Source organism: Hemitrygon akajei, chromosome 15 (genome assembly GCF_048418815.1).
Source record: "Hemitrygon akajei chromosome 15, sHemAka1.3, whole genome shotgun sequence".
NCBI classification, from domain to species: Eukaryota; Metazoa; Chordata; class Chondrichthyes; order Myliobatiformes; family Dasyatidae; genus Hemitrygon; species Hemitrygon akajei.
The window spans coordinates 4,189,624-4,212,369 of NC_133138.1; the positions used below are offsets into that span (position 1 = coordinate 4,189,624).

At 42.8% G+C, this 22,746-nt stretch overlaps 1 protein-coding gene across 3 annotated transcripts; it reads right to left on the bottom strand.

Annotated features, from left to right (window-relative positions):
• Positions 1-1,518: 1,518 nt before the first annotated feature.
• Positions 1,519-22,325, bottom strand: sqstm1 (sequestosome 1). Of its 3 annotated transcripts, none has more exons than XM_073067073.1 (8): positions 22,027-22,322; positions 16,692-16,787; positions 15,286-15,500; positions 14,187-14,382; positions 13,404-13,493; positions 8,139-8,383; positions 6,363-6,540; positions 1,519-3,457 (listed from the first exon to the last, which is right to left on the bottom strand). In XM_073067073.1, the coding sequence occupies exons 1-8, from the start codon at positions 22,193-22,195 to the stop codon at positions 3,300-3,302; spliced, it is 1,347 nt and encodes a 448-aa protein (XP_072923174.1). In that variant the 5' UTR covers positions 22,196-22,322; the 3' UTR covers positions 1,519-3,299. The 3 variants fall into 3 exon arrangements, with proteins under 3 accessions (XP_072923174.1, XP_072923175.1, XP_072923176.1); XM_073067074.1 differs by having other exon boundaries at positions 14,187-14,334; positions 22,027-22,317; XM_073067075.1 differs by lacking the exon at positions 13,404-13,493 and having other exon boundaries at positions 22,027-22,325.
• Positions 22,326-22,746: the final 421 nt, after the last annotated feature.

A 22,746-nucleotide genomic window follows, 5' to 3' on the forward strand; every position in this document is an offset into this window, starting at 1 on the left:
AGGACATGAGTTGAGAGGGGGCAAAAGTTTAGGGGAAACTTCTTTACTCAGAGAGTGGTAGCTGTGTGGAACGAGAAGTGGTACAGGCAGGTTTGATAGTCATTTTAAAAAAATTGGATAGGTATATGGACAGGAAAGGAATGGACGGTTATGGGCTGAGTGCAGGTCGGTGGGACTAGGTGAGAGTAAGCATTTGGCACGGACTAGAAGGGCCGAGATGGCTTGTTTCCGTGCTGTAATTGTTATATGGTTATATAGTTATTTGTCCATCAAAACATACAGGGAACTGCATCATTTGCATCAATAACTAAGTCTGAGGACAGCCTACAAGTGATGCTATGTTAGCACTGGAAGCATAGCATGTCCACAACTCACTAACCCTCATCCATATGCCTTTGGAATGTGGGAGGAACCTCACGTGGTCATGGGGAGAAAGGACCAACATTTTATGCACAGCAGCAGAATTTGAACCCATAATTGCTGGCATGATTAAGCATAAAGTTAGTTATTATGCCACACACTACCTTTTCGTGCAATTAATGTGCATGTTCTGACCAATAGACATCTGCAAAGGCTGAACCTGTTCATTAGCTGGGGTGTGTATTATCAGGAGGTAAATATTGCCAAGCAAAACCACGACTGAGTGAATAATGACAGTTCATCAGAGGTAATTAGTGTAGCAGACATAACAGAGGTTCCTGACTGGTTTTAAAAGGATTCAGCTGCTGTAACAGATGGTTTGAAGCTCAATGAGGTTGTGTGTATGGATAACAGATTTTAACTTTCATTATATTCTTTTAACGGAAATATGTTGATGTTGTGGCTCAGATTTGGTTTATTTTAGATTCATAGGGATGGTTAGCACTCAGAGACAAGACCAAGTTAGAGGTCAGGGCAGTAAATGAAGAGTGTACATGAGTTTGTTCTGGTCACTCTGCTCCATGGCCAAACATCAGTCATTGCAGAAATCAAGTCGGTAACCACTAAGGAAACCTGCCATTCTCCTGCCCCAGAACGGAGATCCATTTTGGATAAGTGCACGAGTCACGAGGGCCAGTGACCCTTCCTCCCCAGGTCACTGGGGTCAAAGGTACACAAGTCTGAAAGCTGATGCCGAAGGTTAAACATGTGATAGACAAGAGGTCTCATCTCAAAGGTCAAACCTATAATTGGTGAGGCCTGGGACAAAGTCTGAAGTTGGATGCCCAATGTTTGCCACTTAAGAGTTCAGGGCCAAGGACTAGAGGGCCAGAGGCAACCTTTCCTGTGATTGTGAGTGTCTGGGGCCAAGGACTGGGGACCTAGAGATGGCCTGTGTGTCTTTCAGTCACTTTAGCCTGAAAGCACATACCACCAGGCTCAAGAACAGCTTCTATTCTGTTAAGACTATTGAACAGTTGTATAGTACAATCAGGAACTTTTAATCTCGCAATCTACCTTATTGTCTGCATGCAAGTTTTTCCACTATCTCAGTACACGTTTAACAATAATAAACCAATTTACAAACTTTAACTCTCCTTTTTGCTTTTTAAAATGCATTTTATTGCTAGGAACAAGAAAACAAATACAGAGTTTCTGATGCTGAATTAGGCTGAGCAGGGCTTAAGAAAGATGCAGGAAATGTAAAGGGAAAGAGAGGGCGTACACCAGTTGTTTTAGACCACATTGAGTGAGAAGACCATCAATAGTGCCCACACTGTAGTTAACCTCTTCTCTGTAGCTTGCAGGTACCTGCCCTGACATTTCTGGAGGTTATACATGGATCTGCCTCACATCAAGACTGTGGAACCTAGAACAGTACACTTTGTCCCACAATGTTAGATTGATATTTTAACCTACTGCAAGATCAGTCTACCCCTTTCTTTCCCATAGTCCTCCATTTTTCTCTCTCGTGCTTACTCCTTTGGTGGCCACAGCTCATTTCACCAAAAAATGTTTTAAACTTATGGTCCTTGTTTCACACCCTTTCATGCTCCTTAGCCATTCCAATTTTGAGGATTCACTCCTTTCTGGCTTCTTACTCTCCTGGTTTTAAATTGTAGCTGCGACTTGAGTTGCTAAAATTCCAAACTCTGAAATTATCCCATCTACCTTGTTCTTGACAGCCCAGCTCTGAGCTCCAGTTAATTCCTTAATGTCTCCATGTGGTTTATTGTCAACTATTGTTTGATGTTTGTATTGGGAAGCACTTTGGGTAGTCTTGCAAAATGTATAATTCTTATTGTAATTTATAGTCTATGTATTACACTGTACTACTGCCACAAGACAATAAATATCACAACACATCACAGTGATAACCTGACTCTGATTGTTGCAGAGGGAAAGTACTATTTAACTGTTCCAGCCATTGTTTATCAAGCTCTCTCCCTCCTCTGGTTTGTAGCCGTGACAGGACAGCGACACTGCTGTATTGAACCTGCCTGCAATTACACAGCAGTGATTCAATTCACATTGTTCCCCTAATACACCTTGCTTCAAGCTTGAATGCTATCCAAACATGTTTCTCTCTTCCCTTGGAGACTGGTCCCTCTTATTTTGAGATTGTGGTGCTGACAATCAATCAAAGAAACAAATCAAAAAAATTCCTGTACATCAGTGCTACCGTTTACCAGTAAGCAACTGTTTCCATGGAATCTGCATCACAGCCGTTAACCATAGCAGCTACTGAATTGTGAATAGTTGCTTTCAGTAATGGAGGAATCAGTTACTTTGTTGTGTATATGTCCCCTAATACACAACAAAGCAACTGGCCCCACAGTACAGAACAAACACAAACAAAATGCTGGAGCAACTCGGAACGGGTCAGGAGGGGAAATAAACAGTCAGTGGAGGAAGACAATAAGATGAGGGGAAGGGAAGGAGTACAAGCTGGGGGTGATAGGTGAAAGGGAAGCTGGGAGGGGTTGGAGGGCTGAAGAAGGAATCTGATGGGAGAGGAGAGTGGACAGAACACACTATTGGGAATAGTAGGGTGAAGTTATAAAGATATAAAACCAACCATTTGAATTTCTCCCATACAAGGAGATTTTTTTTATTATTATTATCCACAGTACAGACGGTTTGGGTGACCTTAAGTTGTATAACTAAAAAAAAATCCAAGAAGGTATCTGAAAGTGGTAAAGTTCCAGGCACCTAATTAAATGTTGACTAAGTCCCTGCTCAGCCCTGCCAAGAGATTCCCCAAAGCAGAATGGTTTAAGCATGAGTATTACAATCCATAAAAGAAAGTGCAACAGCCTGAATAATATTGCAGCAGCAGCACAAGGATTTAATGTTGCTGCGCGTGCATCTTTTCTGCCTCACTGGTGAGCCGATCCCTTTGCGGGCTGCATTGCATCGAGAGCTGCACCGATGTCACACTGCTTGGCTTGCAGAAGCCGGGTCAACCAGCCTTCGTCATCATGGAAACCCATGGACAACATCTGAGAAAGGGCTTCTATCAGCCGAGGTTCAGCGTCTGAAAGAGAAAACGTATTGCTATGAGATTCCAAGCTCATCTCACCTCATACTCACCATTAGTAAAACCAAGGAGGCAGTTGTGAACTTCAGGAAGAGGAAGTTGGAAAATCCCACTAGTCCTCATTGAGTGGAAAGGGTGAGCAGCTTCAAATTCATGAGTGTCAACATCTCTGAAGGTCTGTCCTGGGCCAAACATACTCAAAGAATGCATGTCAGAGGCTATATTTCATTGAGAGTTTGAGATTAGCAAATTTCTACAGATGTAACTGATTAGAATGCTTTCCACAGCACATCATCTGGTATGGGCAGGCTACTGTACAGCATCAGATTAAAAGCTGCAGGAAGTTGTTATCTCAGCCAGTTCCATCTTAGCACTGGCCTCCCCACCATCAAGGACATCTTCAAAAGGCGATGCTCAAAAAAGTGGCATTACAGGAGTCTAGACACACACTCAACAATTTAGGGACAGCTTCTTCCCCTCCACTATCAGATTTCTGAACTGTCCATGAACTGTCCTCACTATTTTGCATTATATATGAGGTGACCTCATTAAATACATTTAAGACACAGTTCAACATTTTATTGCATAGCAAGGCAATTAAGAGTTATGGGGATCAGGCAGGGAGCTGAGTCCATGGACATCTTCAGGGAGCGGTGTCTCAGAAAGGCAGCATCCATTATAAAAGACCTCCAGCACCCAGAGCATGCCCTCTTCTCACTGTTACCATCAGGCAGGAGGTACAGGAGCCTGAAGGCGCACACTCAGCGATTCAGGAACAGCTTCTTCCCCTCTGCCATCCAATTCCTAAATGGACATTGAACCCTTGGACACTACCTCACTTTTTAAAATAGACAGTATTTCTGTTTTTGCACTTTTTAAAAATTATTCAATATACATATACTGTAATTGATTTACTTGTTTATTATTTTTATTTTAATTTTTTTCTCTGCTAGATTATGTATTGCATTGAACTGCTGAAACAAATTTCACATCACATGCCAGTTATAATAACTCGATTCTTATTGAATGGTGGAGCAGGCTTGATGGGCCAGATGACTCCTACGAATATTCTTATGTTCTTGAGGAGATAGGAGGGCTGGGAAAAGGTACGTGAGGGCATTTATTCTGAGTGGTCTATACTGGAATGCATGTCTTTCATATGGCACAATTGTGTGCTGTTCTGGTCAACTACCTGCGTGAAAGATATCAATAATGTTGAAAGAGTACAGAGAACATTTACAAGGTTGTTACCAGGACTTGAGAAACCAAGTTTATAGGGAAAGGTTGACTAGGTTTAAACTTTATTCCCTGCAGAGTAGAAAGAGGGGAGATCTTATAAAAGTATAAGAAATGAGGGGTACATGTAATGTCCTCCTGGTTAAGATTTTTACTGCTATGCTGTAGATATTTCATTTTAGCAGTTATGCAAGAGCAGTCTATTTTGCTTTTAGCATGTTTGAGTTTGAGCTAAAGATAAGGGACTATGTTGTTCAACTTAGGAATGTTGTGTCAGCCAAAGAGGATGGTGGAATTGGGAGAATGTTCTAGAGAATGCTGGGCAGAGAAATCTAAGTTTTGGACACTGTTCTGGGTCAAGGTCTTTTTGGCAGGAACTAGAAGACAGGAGGGAAGATGGTTGAGGTTGCTGTCCCTGTTGCACAAGGTGCTCTGTTCAGATGAGCAGCTTTATGGAGGAAGAACCAATACTCCAGAGAGGAGCCTGTTTGTTCGAGATGGATTTTGAGCAACTTTCAGAAGGAGGTGTGTGCTTTCCCACGGACCGTGGGTCGAACCTCAAAGAGAATCTCAAGATGAGTTCCAACATATATGCACATTTGGACTGGGTTAACTTTAATGGGCCTTTCTTTTCTTTTTCCTACTGTTTGATAAAGCTGAAATTTGCAAATATTTCTTTATAATTCTATGTAGTTACAATATGTCATTTCTTCCAATGGGTAACTGCAAGTGGGCAGCATTTACACAGTATTCACTCAGATTGGGGTGCAAGTGGCTGAAACATCTCAGCTCCCCCCGTCTGGTGGGACCCAAGTCATATCGACCCTAAACATACAAAGTTTGAGAAAGGTGGTTTTCTCATTGCTGAGTCCATTGGCTTGTTAGTGAGAGACTAACCAGCCATGTCTCTAGAGGTAGGGGTTTCATACAGATAAGGTGAAAGGCTTTTTCCACTGAGGTTGGATGAGGATAGAACTAGAAGTCATAGGTCAAGGGTGAGAGGTGAAATGTTTAAGAGAAACCCAAGGGCAAACTTCTTCACTCAGAGGGTGGTGCGGGTGTGGAACAAGATACCTACAGAAGTGGTAGATACGGATTCAACATTCAATTTTGGATAGGTATATGGATGGGAGGGGATATAGAGGGCCAAGGCCCAGGTGCAGGTAGATGGATTAGGCAGAATAATGTGTCAGTATGAACTAGATGGGCTGAAGAGCCTGTTTCTGTGGTGTAGTGCTGTATGACTAATCCCACCAATAGGCTGAATGTTCGCCAGCCACAAGGTGTACACAGTACAGGCCCTTCAGTCCACAATGCTGTGCTGACCTTTTACACCTTGACCTTGATTCACCTGAGGTCAAGTGTAGATGTACTGTTAGGGTAGGGAAAGATACAGTCCAATATTGAAGAAAAACTAAGTGAATCCAGCAGGCAAAACATATCTGAGTCTCTTAAATGTCCCTAATGATCTGCCTCTATCTCCAGCCCAGACAGCCCATTCTACGTACCCACCACTCAGTCTTTAAAAACTACCTCTCTCTGACATCTCCCCCCCCCATACTTTGCTCCAATCACATTAAAATTACGCCCCCTGGTATTAGCCATTTCTATTTGGTCAGTGGAATCTCAGAGAGACTGATACAATTGGTACACAGACCATACTTACCCTGTGGAAGGTGAGGGTACTCAGCTGCCTCCCTCAGTCCAATGGATACCTGCTCACAGGACTCCACTTCCTTCAGATGAAGATGCTGCATGGACAGCAACTCTCCAGTAGATGGATCAACCCCTTTGGGTGACAGATGAGTCCATTCCTCTTCACTGTTGCTGTCGACACTGGCAGACTGTCACGAAGAAGAAGTTCAACTGGTTTTATACACAGTATTTAAAAATTACACTGATTAGCAGTAACCAGCAAAACTATTCCACTATTTTGTTTCTTTACAACACCGCTAACTTACTCTATGATCAATCCAACCCTTCCCTCCTACAGAGCCCTCAATTTTCCAAAAGCTCCTTCTGGAAAGCACTACAGGGCTATTAAAATAGAATTTCTAAGATGACATTAAGTCGTCTTCTCCACAGTTAACCTAATCAACATTCTAGTTGGCCCCTCCCACGCCCATCCCCTCTATCACCCCCAACACTTTAAACCACTGTTTGTAATGACGTTTACATTGTAAATCCGTGCTGGTATTTATACACACTCCATACCCATACTTTAATCCCTATGTTTTTATGTAATTCTTTATACCTCAAATGTTGCCTTATTTTTTGCATGTCATGCCCTGACCAACACACAACAAATTCCTATCACATGCAAAACTATAGTGAATAAAATTGATCCTTCATCCTATTCTTTAATCCATGTGCGCCTAAGAGTGTCTTAATGTCCCTAATATACCTGCCTCTACCACCACCCCTGGCAGGGTGTTCAATTTTACACCATTCCGTGTAAAAATCCTACCCCTGACATCCTCCCAACACTTTAAATCTGTCCCCTCATATTAGCCATTTCAAACCTGGTATTAAGTCTTTGACTGTCCAATCTGTCCTTTATCTCTTGTAAGTCACCTCTCGTCCTCCTTCATGCCAAAGAGAAAAGCTCCAGCTTGCTCAACCTTTCTTCATAAAATGCTCTCTAATCCAGGCAGCATCCTGGTAAATCTCCTCTGCACCCTCTCTAATCCAGGCAGCATCCTGGTGAATCTCCTCTGCACCCTCTCTAATCCAGGCAGCATCCTGGTAAATCTCCTCTGCACCCTCTCTAATCCAGGCAGCATCCTGGTAGATCTCCTCTGCACCCTCTCTAATCCAGGCAGCTTCCTGGTAGATCTCCTCTGCACCCTCTCTAATCCAGGCAGCATCCTGGTAAATCTCCTCTGCCCCCTCTCTAATCCAGGCAGCATCCTGGTGAATCTCCTCTGCACACTCTCTAATCCAGGCAGCATCCTGGTGAATCTCCTCTGCACCCTCTCTAATCCAGGCAGCATCCTGGTGAATCTCCTCTGCACCCTCTCTAATCCAGGCAGCATCCTGGTAAATCTCTGCTCCCTCTCTAATCCAGGCAGCATCCTGGTAAATCTCTGCACCCTCTCTAATCCAGGCAGCATCCTGGTAAATCTCCTCTGCACCCTCTCTAATCCAGGCAGCATCCTGGTCAATCTCCTCTGCATCCTCTCTAATCCAGGCAGCATCCTGGTCAATCTCCTCTGCACCCTCTCTAATCCAGGCAGCATCCTGGTCAATCTCCTCTGCATCCTCTCTAATCCAGGCAGCATCCTGGTCAATCTCCTCTGCACCCTCTCTAAAGCTTCTGTATCCTTCCTATAACGAGGCAACCAGAACTGAACACAATACTCCAAGTGAGCTCATGGTCAGCAGATATCCAAAGTTTCACAGCTGCACTACAGTAAATTGTCTGCTCAGCCATTCCCTTTACCTTGGACTCCCCCTGTATTGAGTTAAGATCCACCGGGGAATGTGGATTTAGGGCAGACTGTTCTATGTCCATTAGAGCTGCTTCACTCTGCTCCAGGCTGGAGGTCCCCCTTGCCTTGCCCTGGTTGGCAGTCAGTAGATCAGGGCAGGAGCCACTGTCTGCAGGCTCAGCCTGGCTGTTAATGGAGTATCCAGTAGCTTTAAACCGCTGGCCCCCGTGTTCCACATCAATGTCGACATCAATACCTGCAAACCAAACACATTCTCCTCTTAGAACACAGGCGCAGAATCAGGCCATTTGTCCATTGAGTCTTCTCTGCCATTCAATCACAGCTGATCCTTTAGTCCCCTCCTCAGCCCCACTCCCCGGCCTTCTCGTAACCTTTGATGCCGTGTCCAATCAAGAACCCATCCGCCTTAAACATACCCAATGACCTGGCCTCCATAGTTGCCTGTGGTAATAAATTCCACAAATTCACCACCCTCTGCCTAAAGAAATTTCTCCACACCTGTTTTAAATGGATGCCCCTCTATCCTGAGGCTATGCCCTCTTGTCCTAGACTCCCCCACCATGGGAAACATCCTTTCCACGTCTACTCTGTCTAGGACTTTCAACATTTGAAAAGTTTCAATGAGATTCCCCATCATCTTTCCAAATTCCAGTGAATACAGACTCAGAGCCATCAAACATTCCTTATGTGATAACACTTTCCTTCCTGGAATCATCCTTGTGAACGTCCTCTGAACCCTCTCCAATGCCAGCACATCTTTCTTAGATGAGAAGCCCAAAACTATTCACAATACTCAAGGTGAGGCCTTACCAGTGCCTTATAAAGCCTTAGCATCGCATCTCCCTGGTCTTATATTCTAGACCTCTTGAAATGAAAGCCAACATTACTTTTGCCTTCTTCACCACTGACTCTACCTGCAAGTTAATCTTTAGGGTGTTCTGCACAAGGACTTCCAAGTCTCTACGCATCTCAGTTTTTTGAATTTTCTCTCTGTTTAGAAAATAGTCTATTTATTTCTACCACCAAAGTGTATAACCATGTATTTTCCAACATTGTATTTCATTTGTCACTCTCTTGCCCATTCTCCTAATCCGTCTTAATTCCTTCTGCATCTTACCTGTTTCCTCAACATTTCCTGCCCCTCCAATCTTCATTATCATCTGCAAACTTGGCAACAAAGCCATCCAATCCATCTATAAAATATTGACATACAGCATAAAGAAGCGGTCCCAATACTGACCCCTGCAGAACACCACGAGTCACTGGCAGCCAACCAGAAAAGGATCACTTGCTGCCTCCTACCAATCAGCCAATGCTTTAACCATGCTAGTAACTTTCCTGTAATATCTGGACTCTTAATTTGGTAAACAGCCTTGTGTGGCACCTTGTCAAAGGACTTCTGAAAGTCCAAATATACAACATCCACTACATCCCCTTTATCTCCTCAAAGAATTCCAACAGGTTTGTCAGGCAAAATTTTTCCTTAAGGAAACCTTTGTCCCATCTTGCCGTGTCACCAAGTACTCCATAACCTCATCCTTAACAAATCAGAGTTACAGTGAAATCAAACGGCAACAACAGTATTGACCAGTGCAGGAAAAACTGGAGGTTTTTTTTATATTTCCTGCCTCCTCAGTGAAGCAGCTAGCATAATCAAAGACCCCACCCACCCCAGACATTCTCTCCTCTCCCCTTGGGTAGAAGATACAAAAGCCTAAAAGTACATACCATCAGGCTCAAGGACAGCTTCTACCCTGCTGTCCTCAGACTAATAAATGGTTCCCAAGTACAATTAAATAGACTCTTGACCTCACATTCTACTTGAGCATGAGCTTGCACCTTATTGTCTACCTGCACTGAACTTTCTTGGTAACTGTTACACTGTTCAACATAGTTATTGTTTAACTCATCCTAGCTCAATGCACTGTGTAATTACCTGATCTGTATGAACAGTTTGCAAGGGAAGCTTTTAAAACCACATGGCCATAATACAGCTTTTCACTCTATCTTGGTACCTGTGACAATATTCCAATACCCAGTGGGTCAGGCAGCTATGGAGGGGTGAGTGATGGGTTCATCAGCACTGAACAGAAAGGAAGATGGTATAAACACCACTGAAAAAAAAATCCCCCCCCCCACCTCACAATGCCCAATCCTACCTCCTATGCAAGGTTGACTAATCAAACTGTCCTCCCAGTAGCCTCGTGGTTTGTGTCTGCTCCTGCCCTACTGAACTTTCTGTCTCTATGAATGGCCAGTCCAGGTTTCCACAGTAGCCAAAGGATGAGGTAAACTGAATGGTGGTCTTTACATAGATATGGAGAATGGACAGACAGTGTGAAGAGCAGGAGAACAAGGGAGCCATCAATATGTTGTAAAGTTTGTTCCTTCACAAGATGATCGCTAATAGATTTAATAGGGAATGCAAAAGAGTTGGCAGAGGGGACATGGAATGCATTTGCACAGGAAACAGATAAATACGGGGTGGGGGGGGAAGAGTAGCAGTGTAATAAGACTGATCTGTTTACTTGAAATGGAGTTTTCACCTACTGTACTTATACTGAGCTAGCCTGTTAGTTGGGGCCTGTATTAGTGAGCATGTCTATGAAGATAGGTTAAGCAATATTGGATCTGACTGTTTAATTGTTAAACTGCAAAAAAAGTAAAACAGTCTAGTCTAACAAATATCTGCTTGTACTGCATTTTAAAGTAGTTCTTACAAGCAGATAGCAGTTTAAATTGACTAGTAGTAGCTATGCAAAGTATAATTCCGGAAAGCTCTGGAATCTTTGCTCTGCATTAAGTGAAAATGTTTTCTCATTGGTTAAAGTGGTATTGCAGTATTGAGTGTTTTCTAATTGGTTAGTTTTTATCTGTAGATTTGTATGGAATTTTGCCTAATCTCAGTAGTATAAAAATAGCTGTTTAATTTCATTTCATTTTTCAATCTTTTTATTGATTTTCAAATAAAGAATATACAAATCAGAGGAGTTTAACAAACAGATAATATAAAAGACATATAAACAGCAATAATGGTATATAATGTCAAAATCAAATAGGTAAAATATTACGCTGTTATATATACAATGGTAAAAAAAAACTACAACTCCTCATAGGAATCATAAAAAAATTGGAAATTATATTGATAAAAGAAAAAAACACTAACTAACCTATAGTAAAAAAAAGAGAGAAAGGAAAAAAAAGAGAGAAAGGAAAAAAAAGAGAGAAAGGAAAAAAAAGAAAGATTGGGCAGTCCAATTGAGGATAAAATTTTAAAAAGAGAGAAGAAACATCCTTCCAGTCATCTCCGAACCTTCATGGATAAGGATTTTCCCCAAAGAAAAATTTAAAATTAAATCATGTGAAAATATTGAATAAAGGGTCGCCAGACTTGTTCAAAATTAAAAGATGTATCAAATGTCCGGCTTCTAATTTTCTCCAAGCTTAGACATGACATAATGGAGGAGAGCCAATAAAAAACAGTAGGCAGATTAGATTCTTTCCAGTGTAGCAAAATAGCTCTCCTAGCCAGTAAAGTTGAAAAGGCTATCACATGTTGGGCGGAAGCAGACACTTTGCTTGCTCCCTCTGGAATAATCCCAAAAATTGCTGTAAGTGGATTAGGTTGAACATCCACATCTATAACTTTAGATAATATTCCAAACACATCCCTCCAAAAATTAAACTTACGCATGACCAAAACATATGAGTTAGAGTAGCCACTTCTGCATTACATCTGTCACAAATAGGTCTTATATTAGGAAAAATATGCACCAATTTATCTTTGGACATATGGGCCCTGTGTACCATGTTAAACTGAATTAAGATATGGCGTGCACAGATAGATGAATTATTGACTAAATAATAAATTTTACTCCATTGATTGTCTGAAAGTGAATGTTGAAGTTTACTTCCCAGATGCGTTGAACCCTATCATTAGGCGACATGCGAGCATTCATTAACTGTTTATAAATGATAGCTATTAATCGTTTTTGAAAAGGTTTAAACTGAAAAATAGCACAAGCCAAATTTGAGGAGCAGGCCGAGGGGTAATTCGGTAAAAAATCACGTAAAAAATTCCTAACCTGTAAATATCTGAAAAAATGTGTATTGGGGATATCATATTTATCCATCAACTGTGAAAAAGACATTGAACAGTCTTGTAAAAACAAATCTAAAAAGCTGTTTTATGCTAGGTGTTATCTTTAGTTTTTCTCTATCTTCTTCAACTACTAGACTTCTATCACAGTCCATTTCAGTTTCTCTTTGCTCTATTAGAGAGGCAGTGTAGCGTGGCATCAGTGCCCAGTTGGCAAGTGGCCTCTCCCCATCGGGTCGCCCTCTAGGGTTGGAATAGTGGAATTTCAGGCTGGACTTCCAGGAACCATCAACTTGCAGGATTTGTTGCTCAGGGTCTTGGACTAAAAATGTGTTTTCTTATGTGACTATGTTCTTTTACCCCCCTCCCCATTTTGAATGTGCATACATGTTTCTGCACCTTAGCCCCATCTTGTTCGGCTATATTCATGTATGGTTTGAATGATGAATAAATTCAATTTGATTAATAAAACAATCGTGAAGCAACAAATTTTGTGCCTCTTTCCTGACATCTGAAAGAACCTTGGATTAAAACATCAGATTCCAACAGAGAGCTAGGACTTTTTTTCTTTACAGTGAAGGAGGTTGAGAATTGACTTGATAGAAATGTACAAGTCAAGAGGCATAGATACAGTGGACAGCTAGAGCAAAAATGGCTAATACAAGAGGATGTTTTAAGGTGATTGGAGTTAAAGTATAAGGGAGATGTCAGGGGCAAGTTGTTCTATTTTATTAAAGTGGTGGGTGTATGGAACATCCTAAGGATGGTGGTAGAGACAGATACATTACTGACATATAAGAGACTTAGATTGGCAAAAGGATGATAGAAAAATTGAGTGTTATGTGAGAGGGAAAGTTTAGATTGATCTTAGTCAATTAAAAGGTCAGCACCTCATAATGGGCTGAAGGGCCTGTACTATGCTGTAATGCTCTATGTTCTAGTTAGCACTTCTAATCCAAGCAGTGAATTGAGGCTTTGGGGGTGGGGGAGGTGTGTGGAAGGGTCACACTAGTCACTGGTGCACATCTAAGATGCTCCTTCCTTCTCCACCCCCTCGCCATTTCAATGGTTGCTCAGGTACTTAAAGCTGCCTCAGGGCTAAGTGGGAACCAGGGCTATTATCAGGTGACAGAGGTTCAAAAGTTGCCAAACTTACCCAGGGGGTTCAACATTGCAGCCACGTTTCGGCCCACACCCTGCAGATAACTGACATGCCTGTCCTGGTTCATGGACTCAGTAGCTGCACCTTATATATAGAGGAGAGAGAACATGCAATGGGGACATTCCTCACACACAGCCTGCTACAATTTCTCCTGTTATCACTCCCAACTCTTTCTTCTTCTCCACCCCCTCCATCTGCCCATCACCCATATATTCCTCGGACCAATTCCCCTCCCACCTCCCTCCTGTTATTCCATGGATCCCAGTCTTCTGTCAGATTCCATCTTCTTCAACCCTTTGTCAATTTCACCTGTCACCTGCCAATTCACATTATTCCCACTCACCACCCCCCCCCCCCCAGCACTTGCTCCATCCCTACCCACTCCCCAACCTTTTTCACCAGCTATTTTATTTATTAAGAGACAGCACAGTAACAGGCTCTTCTGGTCCAATTAACCTACTAATCCGTACATCTTTGGACTGTGGGAGGAAGCCAGAGCATGGTCACAGGGAGAACACATAGATCCCTTGCAAACAGTGGCTAGAATTGAACTCAGGTTGCTGACACTGTAATAGCATTCTGCTAACTGCTATGCTACCATGCTGCTCTCTCCACACTCCTTACAGTCTCAATCTGAAACATCAATTATACATTCCCCTCCGCAGACACTGCCCAACCTGCCGTCCCTTGCATCTCTGGTTTAAAACAGAGCCCTTTCTCTGTTACAGCAGGTGCCTGGGGTAGGAAGAGTCATTCTCTCCACATTAACTAACGTACCTTGCTCAGCTGGGGTTGGCTCCGCTGCTGCTGACTGCTGTTTGCTGATGCACGATGCAACCTGGGCAAAGGGATCTTGTTGTGCCATAGCCCAGCGACATGGACCTCCATTCCTCCTCTTGTGAAACCACATTCCCCTGGGAATCCGCTGTCCAAAGCCACAGGTACACATTGAACAATTTTTAAAATCCAGAGTCTAAAAGGAAATCATTCAGTGCAAGGAGGCTCTCAGACCAACTGGTTTAAGATGCCATATATTACACAAACCATGACATAGGAGCCAAATCAAGCCATTGAGTCTGCTCTGCCATTCCTTCAAGTGCCTTGTAAAGGTACTCAGGAACATTTGTTCACATAAATGAGTATTACAACCAGGGATTTTGATCAACTTGACCGAGAATTTCTATTTGTGGATCACATGCTCCTTTTTTCACAGTACAACCAAAAGGGAGAATTGTAAACCATGAAAAACTAAAAATTCAGAAACTGAAATGTATGATCCCCCTTTGCCCAGTACTTAGTTGAACCACCAAGCTTTTAATCGCCAGTAGTCTTTCTGGATAAGTCTCCATTAGCTTTGCACAACATGACAGAACAAGATTTGTCCATTCCTTCTTGCAAATTTTACTCAAGCTGTGCCAGGTTAGTGATGATTGAATGCTGGAACAGACTCGATGGGCCTAACAGCCTGATTCTGCCTTTATGATCTAATAATCCAGGTGAGGTTGACCCATTATCCATGCCTGCTACTTTCCAAGGTGGGGCTGTTTAGTACTCGAATTCACTCCCATTACAACCTCGCTCTGGAATTTGCCAACACATATAAAATGCTGGAGAAATTCACCAGGCCAGGCAAAATCTATGAGAAAAAAAAAAGAGTACAACTGACGTTTTGGGCCAAAACCCTTCATCAGGCCTGAAATGTCGACTGTACTCTTTTCCATTGATGCTGCCTGACCTGCTGAGTTACTCAGCATTTTATGCGCATTGCTTGGATTTTCAGCATCTCTAGATTTTCTGTTTGTGTCTAGAATTTAACACAACATTAAGTAAAAGACTCACAGTTCAAGAAGTGGCCTGACCAAGTTGGTACTCTCACCTCAAATGGATGGAAGCACTGCGGAGTCTGCAAGAGAATCATCTCATGTTCCTTGTGGAAGCCCTTGCCCTTGCAGCTGCCACACAGATCGTAGTCGGAGCAGACGGAGCACTTGTAACGAGGGCCAATCACGGGGCCATTGCAGGCATTACAGATGATGTTTGGATGGACTACACCAGCGGACTTGTCCTGTCCGTGTTTGTACTCCTTCTTTTCTACATTGGGAAAAGAGCAAAGGGATTGCAAACTTTCCAGTTGATTTACTAATGTTCATAAAATAAATCTGGAAGTGATAAGAGAGCTTAAGGTTAAGAAACCCTTAGGGAACAGTGATCACAATATGATCAAGTTCACACTGAAATTTGAGAAGGAGAAACTAACTTCCAATGTGTCAGTATTTCAGTGGAATAAAGGAAATTACAATGGCATGAGAGGGGAACTGGCCAGTGTTTACTGGAAAGGGACACTAGCAGGAAGGACAGCAGAGCAGCAATGGCTGGAGTTGCTGCGAAAAATGAGAGAAGTGCAAGACAGATATATTCCAAATAAGAAGATGACAAGGGAAGAAGGACACTACCGTGGCTGACAAACGAAGTTAGAGCCAAAGTAAAAGCAAAAAAGAGAGCATACACAGAAACCAGAGTGAGTGGGAAGATAGAGGATTGGGAAGCTTTTAAAAACTTGCAGAAGGAAGCTCATTCGGAAGGAGAAGATGAAATATGAAAGGAAGCTGGCGACTAATATCAATGAAGGTACTAAAAGCTTTAAGTTTATAGAGGGTAAAAGAGATGAGTGTAGATATACGTATGGGACATTGGAAAAAAAGTTGAATTTCCCCATGGGGATGAATAAAGTATCTATCTATCTATCTATCTATCTAATACAAAATGCCGCTGGAGATATTGTAATGAGAGATGCAAGGATGGCAGAGGAACTGAATGCGTATTTTGCATCAGTGTTCACAGTGGAAGACATCTGCAGTATACTAGACATTCAAGAGTGTCAGGGAAGTGAAGTTTGTGCTGTGAAAATTATAACTGAGAAGGTGCTCAGGAAGCTTAATGGAACATAACAGTACAACACAAGAACAGGTCCTTTGGCCTCAATATTGTGCTAAACCAGTTAAATTAGAAATGAATTGGCTATAACTAAACTAATCCCTCCTATCTGCACAATGTCCATATCCTTCCATTTTCCTCACATTCATGTGCCTATTGAAATGTCTCTTAAAATGTATCTGCCTCTACCACCATCCCAGGCAGCCACCATGCTGTAAAAACAAACTCTCCTCTGCTCCAGAGAAGCCCAAGTTTGTCCACCCTTCTGTACCCTCTCTGAAGGTTCTACAAACCTCCTATAATGGGACAACCAGAAATGTATCCAATGTAAGAGCTGGGTGTTCTTACCTTTAATGTAGATGCGAAAAGTTGTATCCTGCAGGTAGGACAGGGCCATGGACAGCTCTTCGTCACTGGAGAAAGCAATCATGTCCCCTTCCTCATCTGAGGGAAAATAGAGGAGAAGAATTTAAAAATCACCTTGCAGATTCATTTTGTAGTACACTGCTCTTTAAAATGAAAGGGATTGAATGAGAGGACTAGAAGTCTTGCTAAATTAGGCTTGATTAAACTGAACTTGGAAGTACAGAAGCCTCAGGTCCCACCCCACCAGGTTCAGGAATAGTTATTACCACTCAACCAACAGGCTCCTTTGAGGTCTTAACAGGGAGGCAGCTATCTCCTCTCCTCAGTCCTGAGAACCAGCACATCAAGAGTCTTGGCCCAAAACGCTGACTGCATATAACCCTCCATAGACGTGAGCTGACTTGCTGAGTTTCTCCAGCACTTTGTGTGTGATTATCTGACAAACCTGTCCATGTACTGTGAATGCACTCAGACTGGTTTCCCCCTCCCTGTGCCATTCTTTCTTCTACTGTTTACACTGGACACACATTCATGCAGAGTAACCGACATTCATTTATGTTAATTTGTTTGTCTTCATCTTGAACAGCTGGAAAAACCTAAATTTTCATGATGCTTTAAAAAAAATGCCCTGTGTATGTGTGCCCATGTGCAAGAAAAGGTTAAATCTGATGAAGGGCCTCTGCCTGAATTGTTGACTATTTAATCCCCCCCCCCTTAGATACCGCCCAATCTGCTGAGTCCCTCCAGCATTGTGTGTGTGTGTTATATTTGATTCCTTGCAATACAAAATGGAAGTTTGTAAGGCAGAATGGTGTTAGTGTGGGATGTGGGAATGTACAAGGGATCAATCCACTGCCATGTTTCAACAACTTCAAGTTCTAGTCTACAGCCTCAAGAGTAGATAATGGTGAAAAACATCTGGAGAAGTATTAGAGGAAAGACAAGACAGGAGCAGAATGAGGCCATTCAGCCCATCGAGTCCACTCTGCCATTTCACCATGGCTGATCTTGGATCCCATTCAACCTCATACAACTGCCCCAACACCCTATCCTTTGATACCCTAACCAACCAGTAATCAATCAACTTCCACTTTGAATATACCCACAGACTTTGCCTCTACTGCAGTCTGTGGCACAGCATTCCATAGATTCACCACTATCTAAAAAAAAAATCCTCCTTACCTCTGTTCTAAAAGATTGCCCCTCAATTCTGAGGCCGTGCTCTCTAGTTCTGGAGACCCCCACCAGAGGAAACATCCTCTCCACGTCCACACTATCTAGTCCTTTCAACATTCAGTAGGTTTCAATGTGATCCCCATACATTCTTCTAAATTCCAGTGAGTACAGGAACATAGCTGCCAAATACTCATTTGTTAACCCCTTATATTCCCAGAATCATGCTTGTGAACCTCCTCTGGACTCTCTCCATTGAGAACACATCCTTTCTGAGATATGGGGCCCAAGACTGTTGATAATCCTCCAAGTGCAGCCTGACTTGTGTCTTAAAGGCTCAGCATCATCTCCTTGTTTTTATGCTCTATTCTCCTTGAAATAAATGCCAACATTACATTTGCCTTCTTTACCACAGACTCCAGCTGTAAATTAACCTTCTGGGAGTCTTGTATGAGGACTCCCAAGTCCCTCTGCACATCTGATGTTTGAACCTCATTTCCATTTAGCTAACAGTCTGCACTATTGTTCTCATACATTTCCCAACATTGTATTCCATCTGCCACTTTTTTGTCCATTCTTCCAATTTGTTAAAGTCCTGCTGCAATCACATTGCTTCCTTAACACTACCTAACTCTCCACCTACCTTCGTATCATCCATAAAATTTGCCACAAAGCCATCAATTCCATTATCCAAATCACTGACAAATAATTTGAAAAGTAGTGGTCACTATACTGACCCGATGAACACTACACTAGTCACTGGCAGAAAGATCTTGAAGGACATAAAAGAAAGGGCAATTCTTTTTGAGAGTGGAAACTTTCTCATGGCTGGGTCATAACTGGTGGTAAGATCTGGAGAGAGAGAGAGAGAGAGAGATGGGGGGTGGATAGCGGGCTGTTGGTACTTGCGATTCCCTTGGGCAAAGGAGCAAGATTTAGTGTTTGTTGACAAGTATGTTTTCTTTCTTATACTACTTTATTAAACCTATTTCTCTAAGTTTTATTCTTTATACAACTCCAAAAGTAATTTCTTCAAGAGTTAAGATTGTTTAATTTCATTTCCAGTACACAAGTGTAAAGGAGGACAAAATAATTGTTACTCCAGATCCGATGCAGCACAAAAAAGAACACAACAATAAACAAATCCTCAATAAATATAAATGCACGAGATAGCTTATATACCTCGACACAGGAATGCCCTTACACAAGGTAATTGACAAGAAATTATAAGAGTAGTGGTGATGGGGTTTAACCATTAACACATATACAGTGTTTCCTTTGTCTGTGGACATCTCCCCTACTGAACATAGAAAGAATTCTAAGATATTTTCATTACACCAAGAAAATAACCTTGAACTTGGTTTCAGGGATTGGCTCATACCAAGATGTGAAGAAATTTACTGATATGGTTGGCTGTAAATCTCTGGAACCCAGTTGTTTGTGAACCCAGTTCACAAACCAGTTGGGCAACAAATTTATTTACTTAAACCAGGGGTCACCAACCTTTTTTGCACCACGGACCAGTTTAATATTGACAATATTCAGCCTTAACTGAGTGGATGTGGACCCCAGGTTGGGAACAGGTCAAATACAGGTAAACAGGACTAGATTAGTGGCCATCTTGGTCAGCACTGATAAGTTGGGTAGAATAGCCTGTTTCAAAGTAAACTGATTATCAAATGATGTATGTCACCATATACAACCCTGAGGATCACTCTCGTGTAGGCATCCACAGTAGAACAAAGAAACACAAAGGAATCAATGGAAAACCGCACAAACAACCAATATGCAAATTAAGACCAACTATGCAAATACAAGAGAAAAAATAACATGGGTAAGTTTTCTGAGCTGTATGGCCCTTGTCTTGAGGAGAGTAATGGGAACGTGGGGAATATCGCCATATTTAACGTAAAAGACTAGAAAGTAAAAAAACAAGTTGCCAATTCCTCAAACCATTCTGCATTATTTGTCCTGTTGAGCTAGAAATTTAAACAGAAAGCCATCTGGATGGGAGCCAAGACTAGACATTTATTTACAGAACAATGCGGAAATTCCCTTTTATGTCCCAACCCAAAACAGATGTCACTTCGGCTGGCAAAGTACAAATTTTGAAAGCAAGTGAACTTTGTTACACTATGATTGTAATTTTCCCCCAGATGCCACCCTCAAATGCAGCACAGTAGCACCAAAAAAAACATTCCCTCAAGAAGAGAAATGAAACTCAAGAGTATGTAGCAAATCAGAAAGTGATTTATCAACAAGGGTGGAAGTGTGGTCCTCTCCCTCGCCACAAGGAACCATTCTCAATCCAAAGGGCTGGACATTACAAAGGTCATTAATAGCTGCAAAAACAAACACACACAGCCCTTCATTTTTCTATCATCCACGTGAGTAAGAGTCTCTTAAATGTCCCAATATATCTGCCTCTACTGCCACCCTGGCAGGGTGTTCTACGCATCCACCACTCTGTGCAAAATACCTGCCTCTGATATCCAACTCCACTATACTTTCCTCCGACTACCTTAAAGTTATGCCCCCTCGTATTAGCCATTTCCCCCCGGGAATAAAAATCTCTCTGGCCATCCACCTGATCTATACCTCTTGTACATATAAACTCACCTCTCATCCTCCTTCACTCCACCTGGAACAGTGGAAAAACCTCAAATTGATCTAAAGCTTCTGCTTTGGGAATGTCTGGTGTGTTCGAAGACCTATGTTGATAATATATCCACAACACATCCGACATACCCAAACCAGAAGTCATGTATGAACCATGAGATTCAGTTTGCTGAAGGCTAGATACAAGACCAGTGCTGTATAAGAAATCCAGATAAGATGGCCCTCCATAGGTCTTAAGAGCAAACAATCTCTTGTACTGCTGCTGCGCAACCAAAAAATTTCATGACATATGTCAGTGATAATAAACCTGATTTGGATTCCGAAATCAGCTTACAATGGCGAGTGCACAGTCCTATGTACCTTAGATCCTTAGACATAGTAGCAGAATTAGGCCATTTGGCCCATCAAGTCTAGCCCACAAGGTGTACTCTAGAACACATACACATTGTTTAACCATGAAAATATTGGCAGGTATTCAATTTTTCTGAAGTCCAGCAAGAGTGGAACATCATGCTGGCAGTACAGGGTTCAATTTTGATCACAGTTACCATCACCAGCAGTGATTTTAAAATTTAAGCCTTAGTTTCAATGCTTAGTGGGCAGAAGCTAGGCAGAGCGCTTAACACTTTACAGTGCCAATGACCCGGTTCGATTCCCACCGCTGTCTGTACATTCTCCCAGTGGGTTTCCTCCCCCATTACAAAGACATTCAGGTTCTGGTTAATAGGTTGCAGGCATGCTACGTTGGTGCTGGAAGCACAGTGATACCTGCCAGTTGCCCCCAGCACATCCCACAAACTGTGCTGGTCGTTAACACAAACAATGCATTTGAGATTAGCTCACTTCAACACAAGGGGTCCAGTTTCTGTGCTGTACCACGACCGCTGTCAGGTTACTGAATAGACAATGAACCCACATCCAAAATAACTCAGTTTTTTTGCTTTCTTTTTATACTACTTATTACGTCACAAACATTTCGTGTTGTTAATTATAGTTCGTTATGTACTGCACGGCACTGTTGCCACAAAACAAGAGTGATATTAAACCTGAAACAAGAGAAGATCTGCAGATGCTGGAAATCCAAACAACACATAAAATGCTGGAGAAACTCAGCAGCATCAATGGAAAAAAGTAGTTGACGTTTCGGACCGAAAACCCTCGGCAGGACCGTTTACCAGTCCTAGACACCGCAGCCAGGGGGGAAAACATCCGACCTGCCAGAACCTTAAACGTTTAAGCAAGATCGACTCACACTGGTCTACACTCCGGAAATCCATCGGGTTTGTTAACTGGTACAGCAGGCTCGAGGGGCCGAATGGCCTGCTTCTTGTGACCTGTGCTCTCCCTTCTGGGGCGGAACACTAGCGGGTGCTGCGTTCTCGCTCTTTGCTAGGGACGCTTGCTTTATGATAGAGGTAATTGTTGAGCGAGAAAAGTAACGGGATGGAGAGAGGGGGCAAAACAGGAAAGGAGTGCGGGTTATGAGGGGACCGATAGAGAAAGTGGAGAGGGGAGCCTCCATTACCTTTGTAATACATCTGGAAGGTGTCGGAGCGGAGAGTCTGGAAGACGCTGCCCACCTTTTGGTAAAGGTGCGCGAAGCTGGCCGAGACACCATGGTCGACGGCGAAGCGCCGGATCTCACGGTTGTTCTCTTCCTTGCCGAGCAGATAGGCCTTGACGGTGAGAGCCATCGGGCCCGCTGACGCAGTGAGAGATTGCAGAGACTCAGACAACGATTGTGAAACTGCGCGACCGCTCCGGAGCGTAATGGAGAGGCAGGGCCGGGTGGTGTCCTTATATCCTCTCGCCCCTCCCTCCCTCCGTCCGTCCTTCCCTCAACTCCCAACTTCCAACCTCCAACCTCCACCTCCCCCGCCCCTCTGGAGCCGCGGCTTCCGTGTGCCGAGGGCCCGACCCGGTCCCCGCCCGCCGGGAACCAGCCGGGGGTAACCCGAGTAACGACCGTCGCTTCACCTCGGCCCCACGACCTGCGATGAGTCTCTTTATACTGACTGCACTGAAAAGCTTGTCTTGCCCACTGTTACATCATTACACAGTGTATTTTAGAGCAAGGTAAAACACTAACAGAATGCAGAATAAAGTGTCACAGTTACAGAGAAAGTGCAGTGCAGGGTCATAACGAGGTAGATTATTCAATGTTCAGAGTACATATATAAAACGTAGGAGCAAAATTAGACCGTTCAGCCCATCGACTATGCTCTGCCATTCCATCATGGCTGGT

What these genes read in the sequence shown, in the direction of transcription:
- sqstm1 (XM_073067073.1), bottom strand. Translation starts at nt 22,195, where the DNA reads ATGGCTCTCACCGTCAAGGCCTATCTGCTCGGCAAGGAAGAGAACAAC. An exon ending in CTTCCAGATGTATTACAAAG is followed by an intron (nt 16,788 to 22,026) that starts GTAATGGAGGCT and finishes ATTTTCCCTCAG; the next exon opens with ATGAGGAAGGGGACATGATT. An exon ending in CAATACAGGGGGAGTCCAAG is followed by an intron (nt 6,541 to 8,138) that starts GTAAAGGGAATG and finishes TCTTCGTGACAG; the next exon opens with TCTGCCAGTGTCGACAGCAA.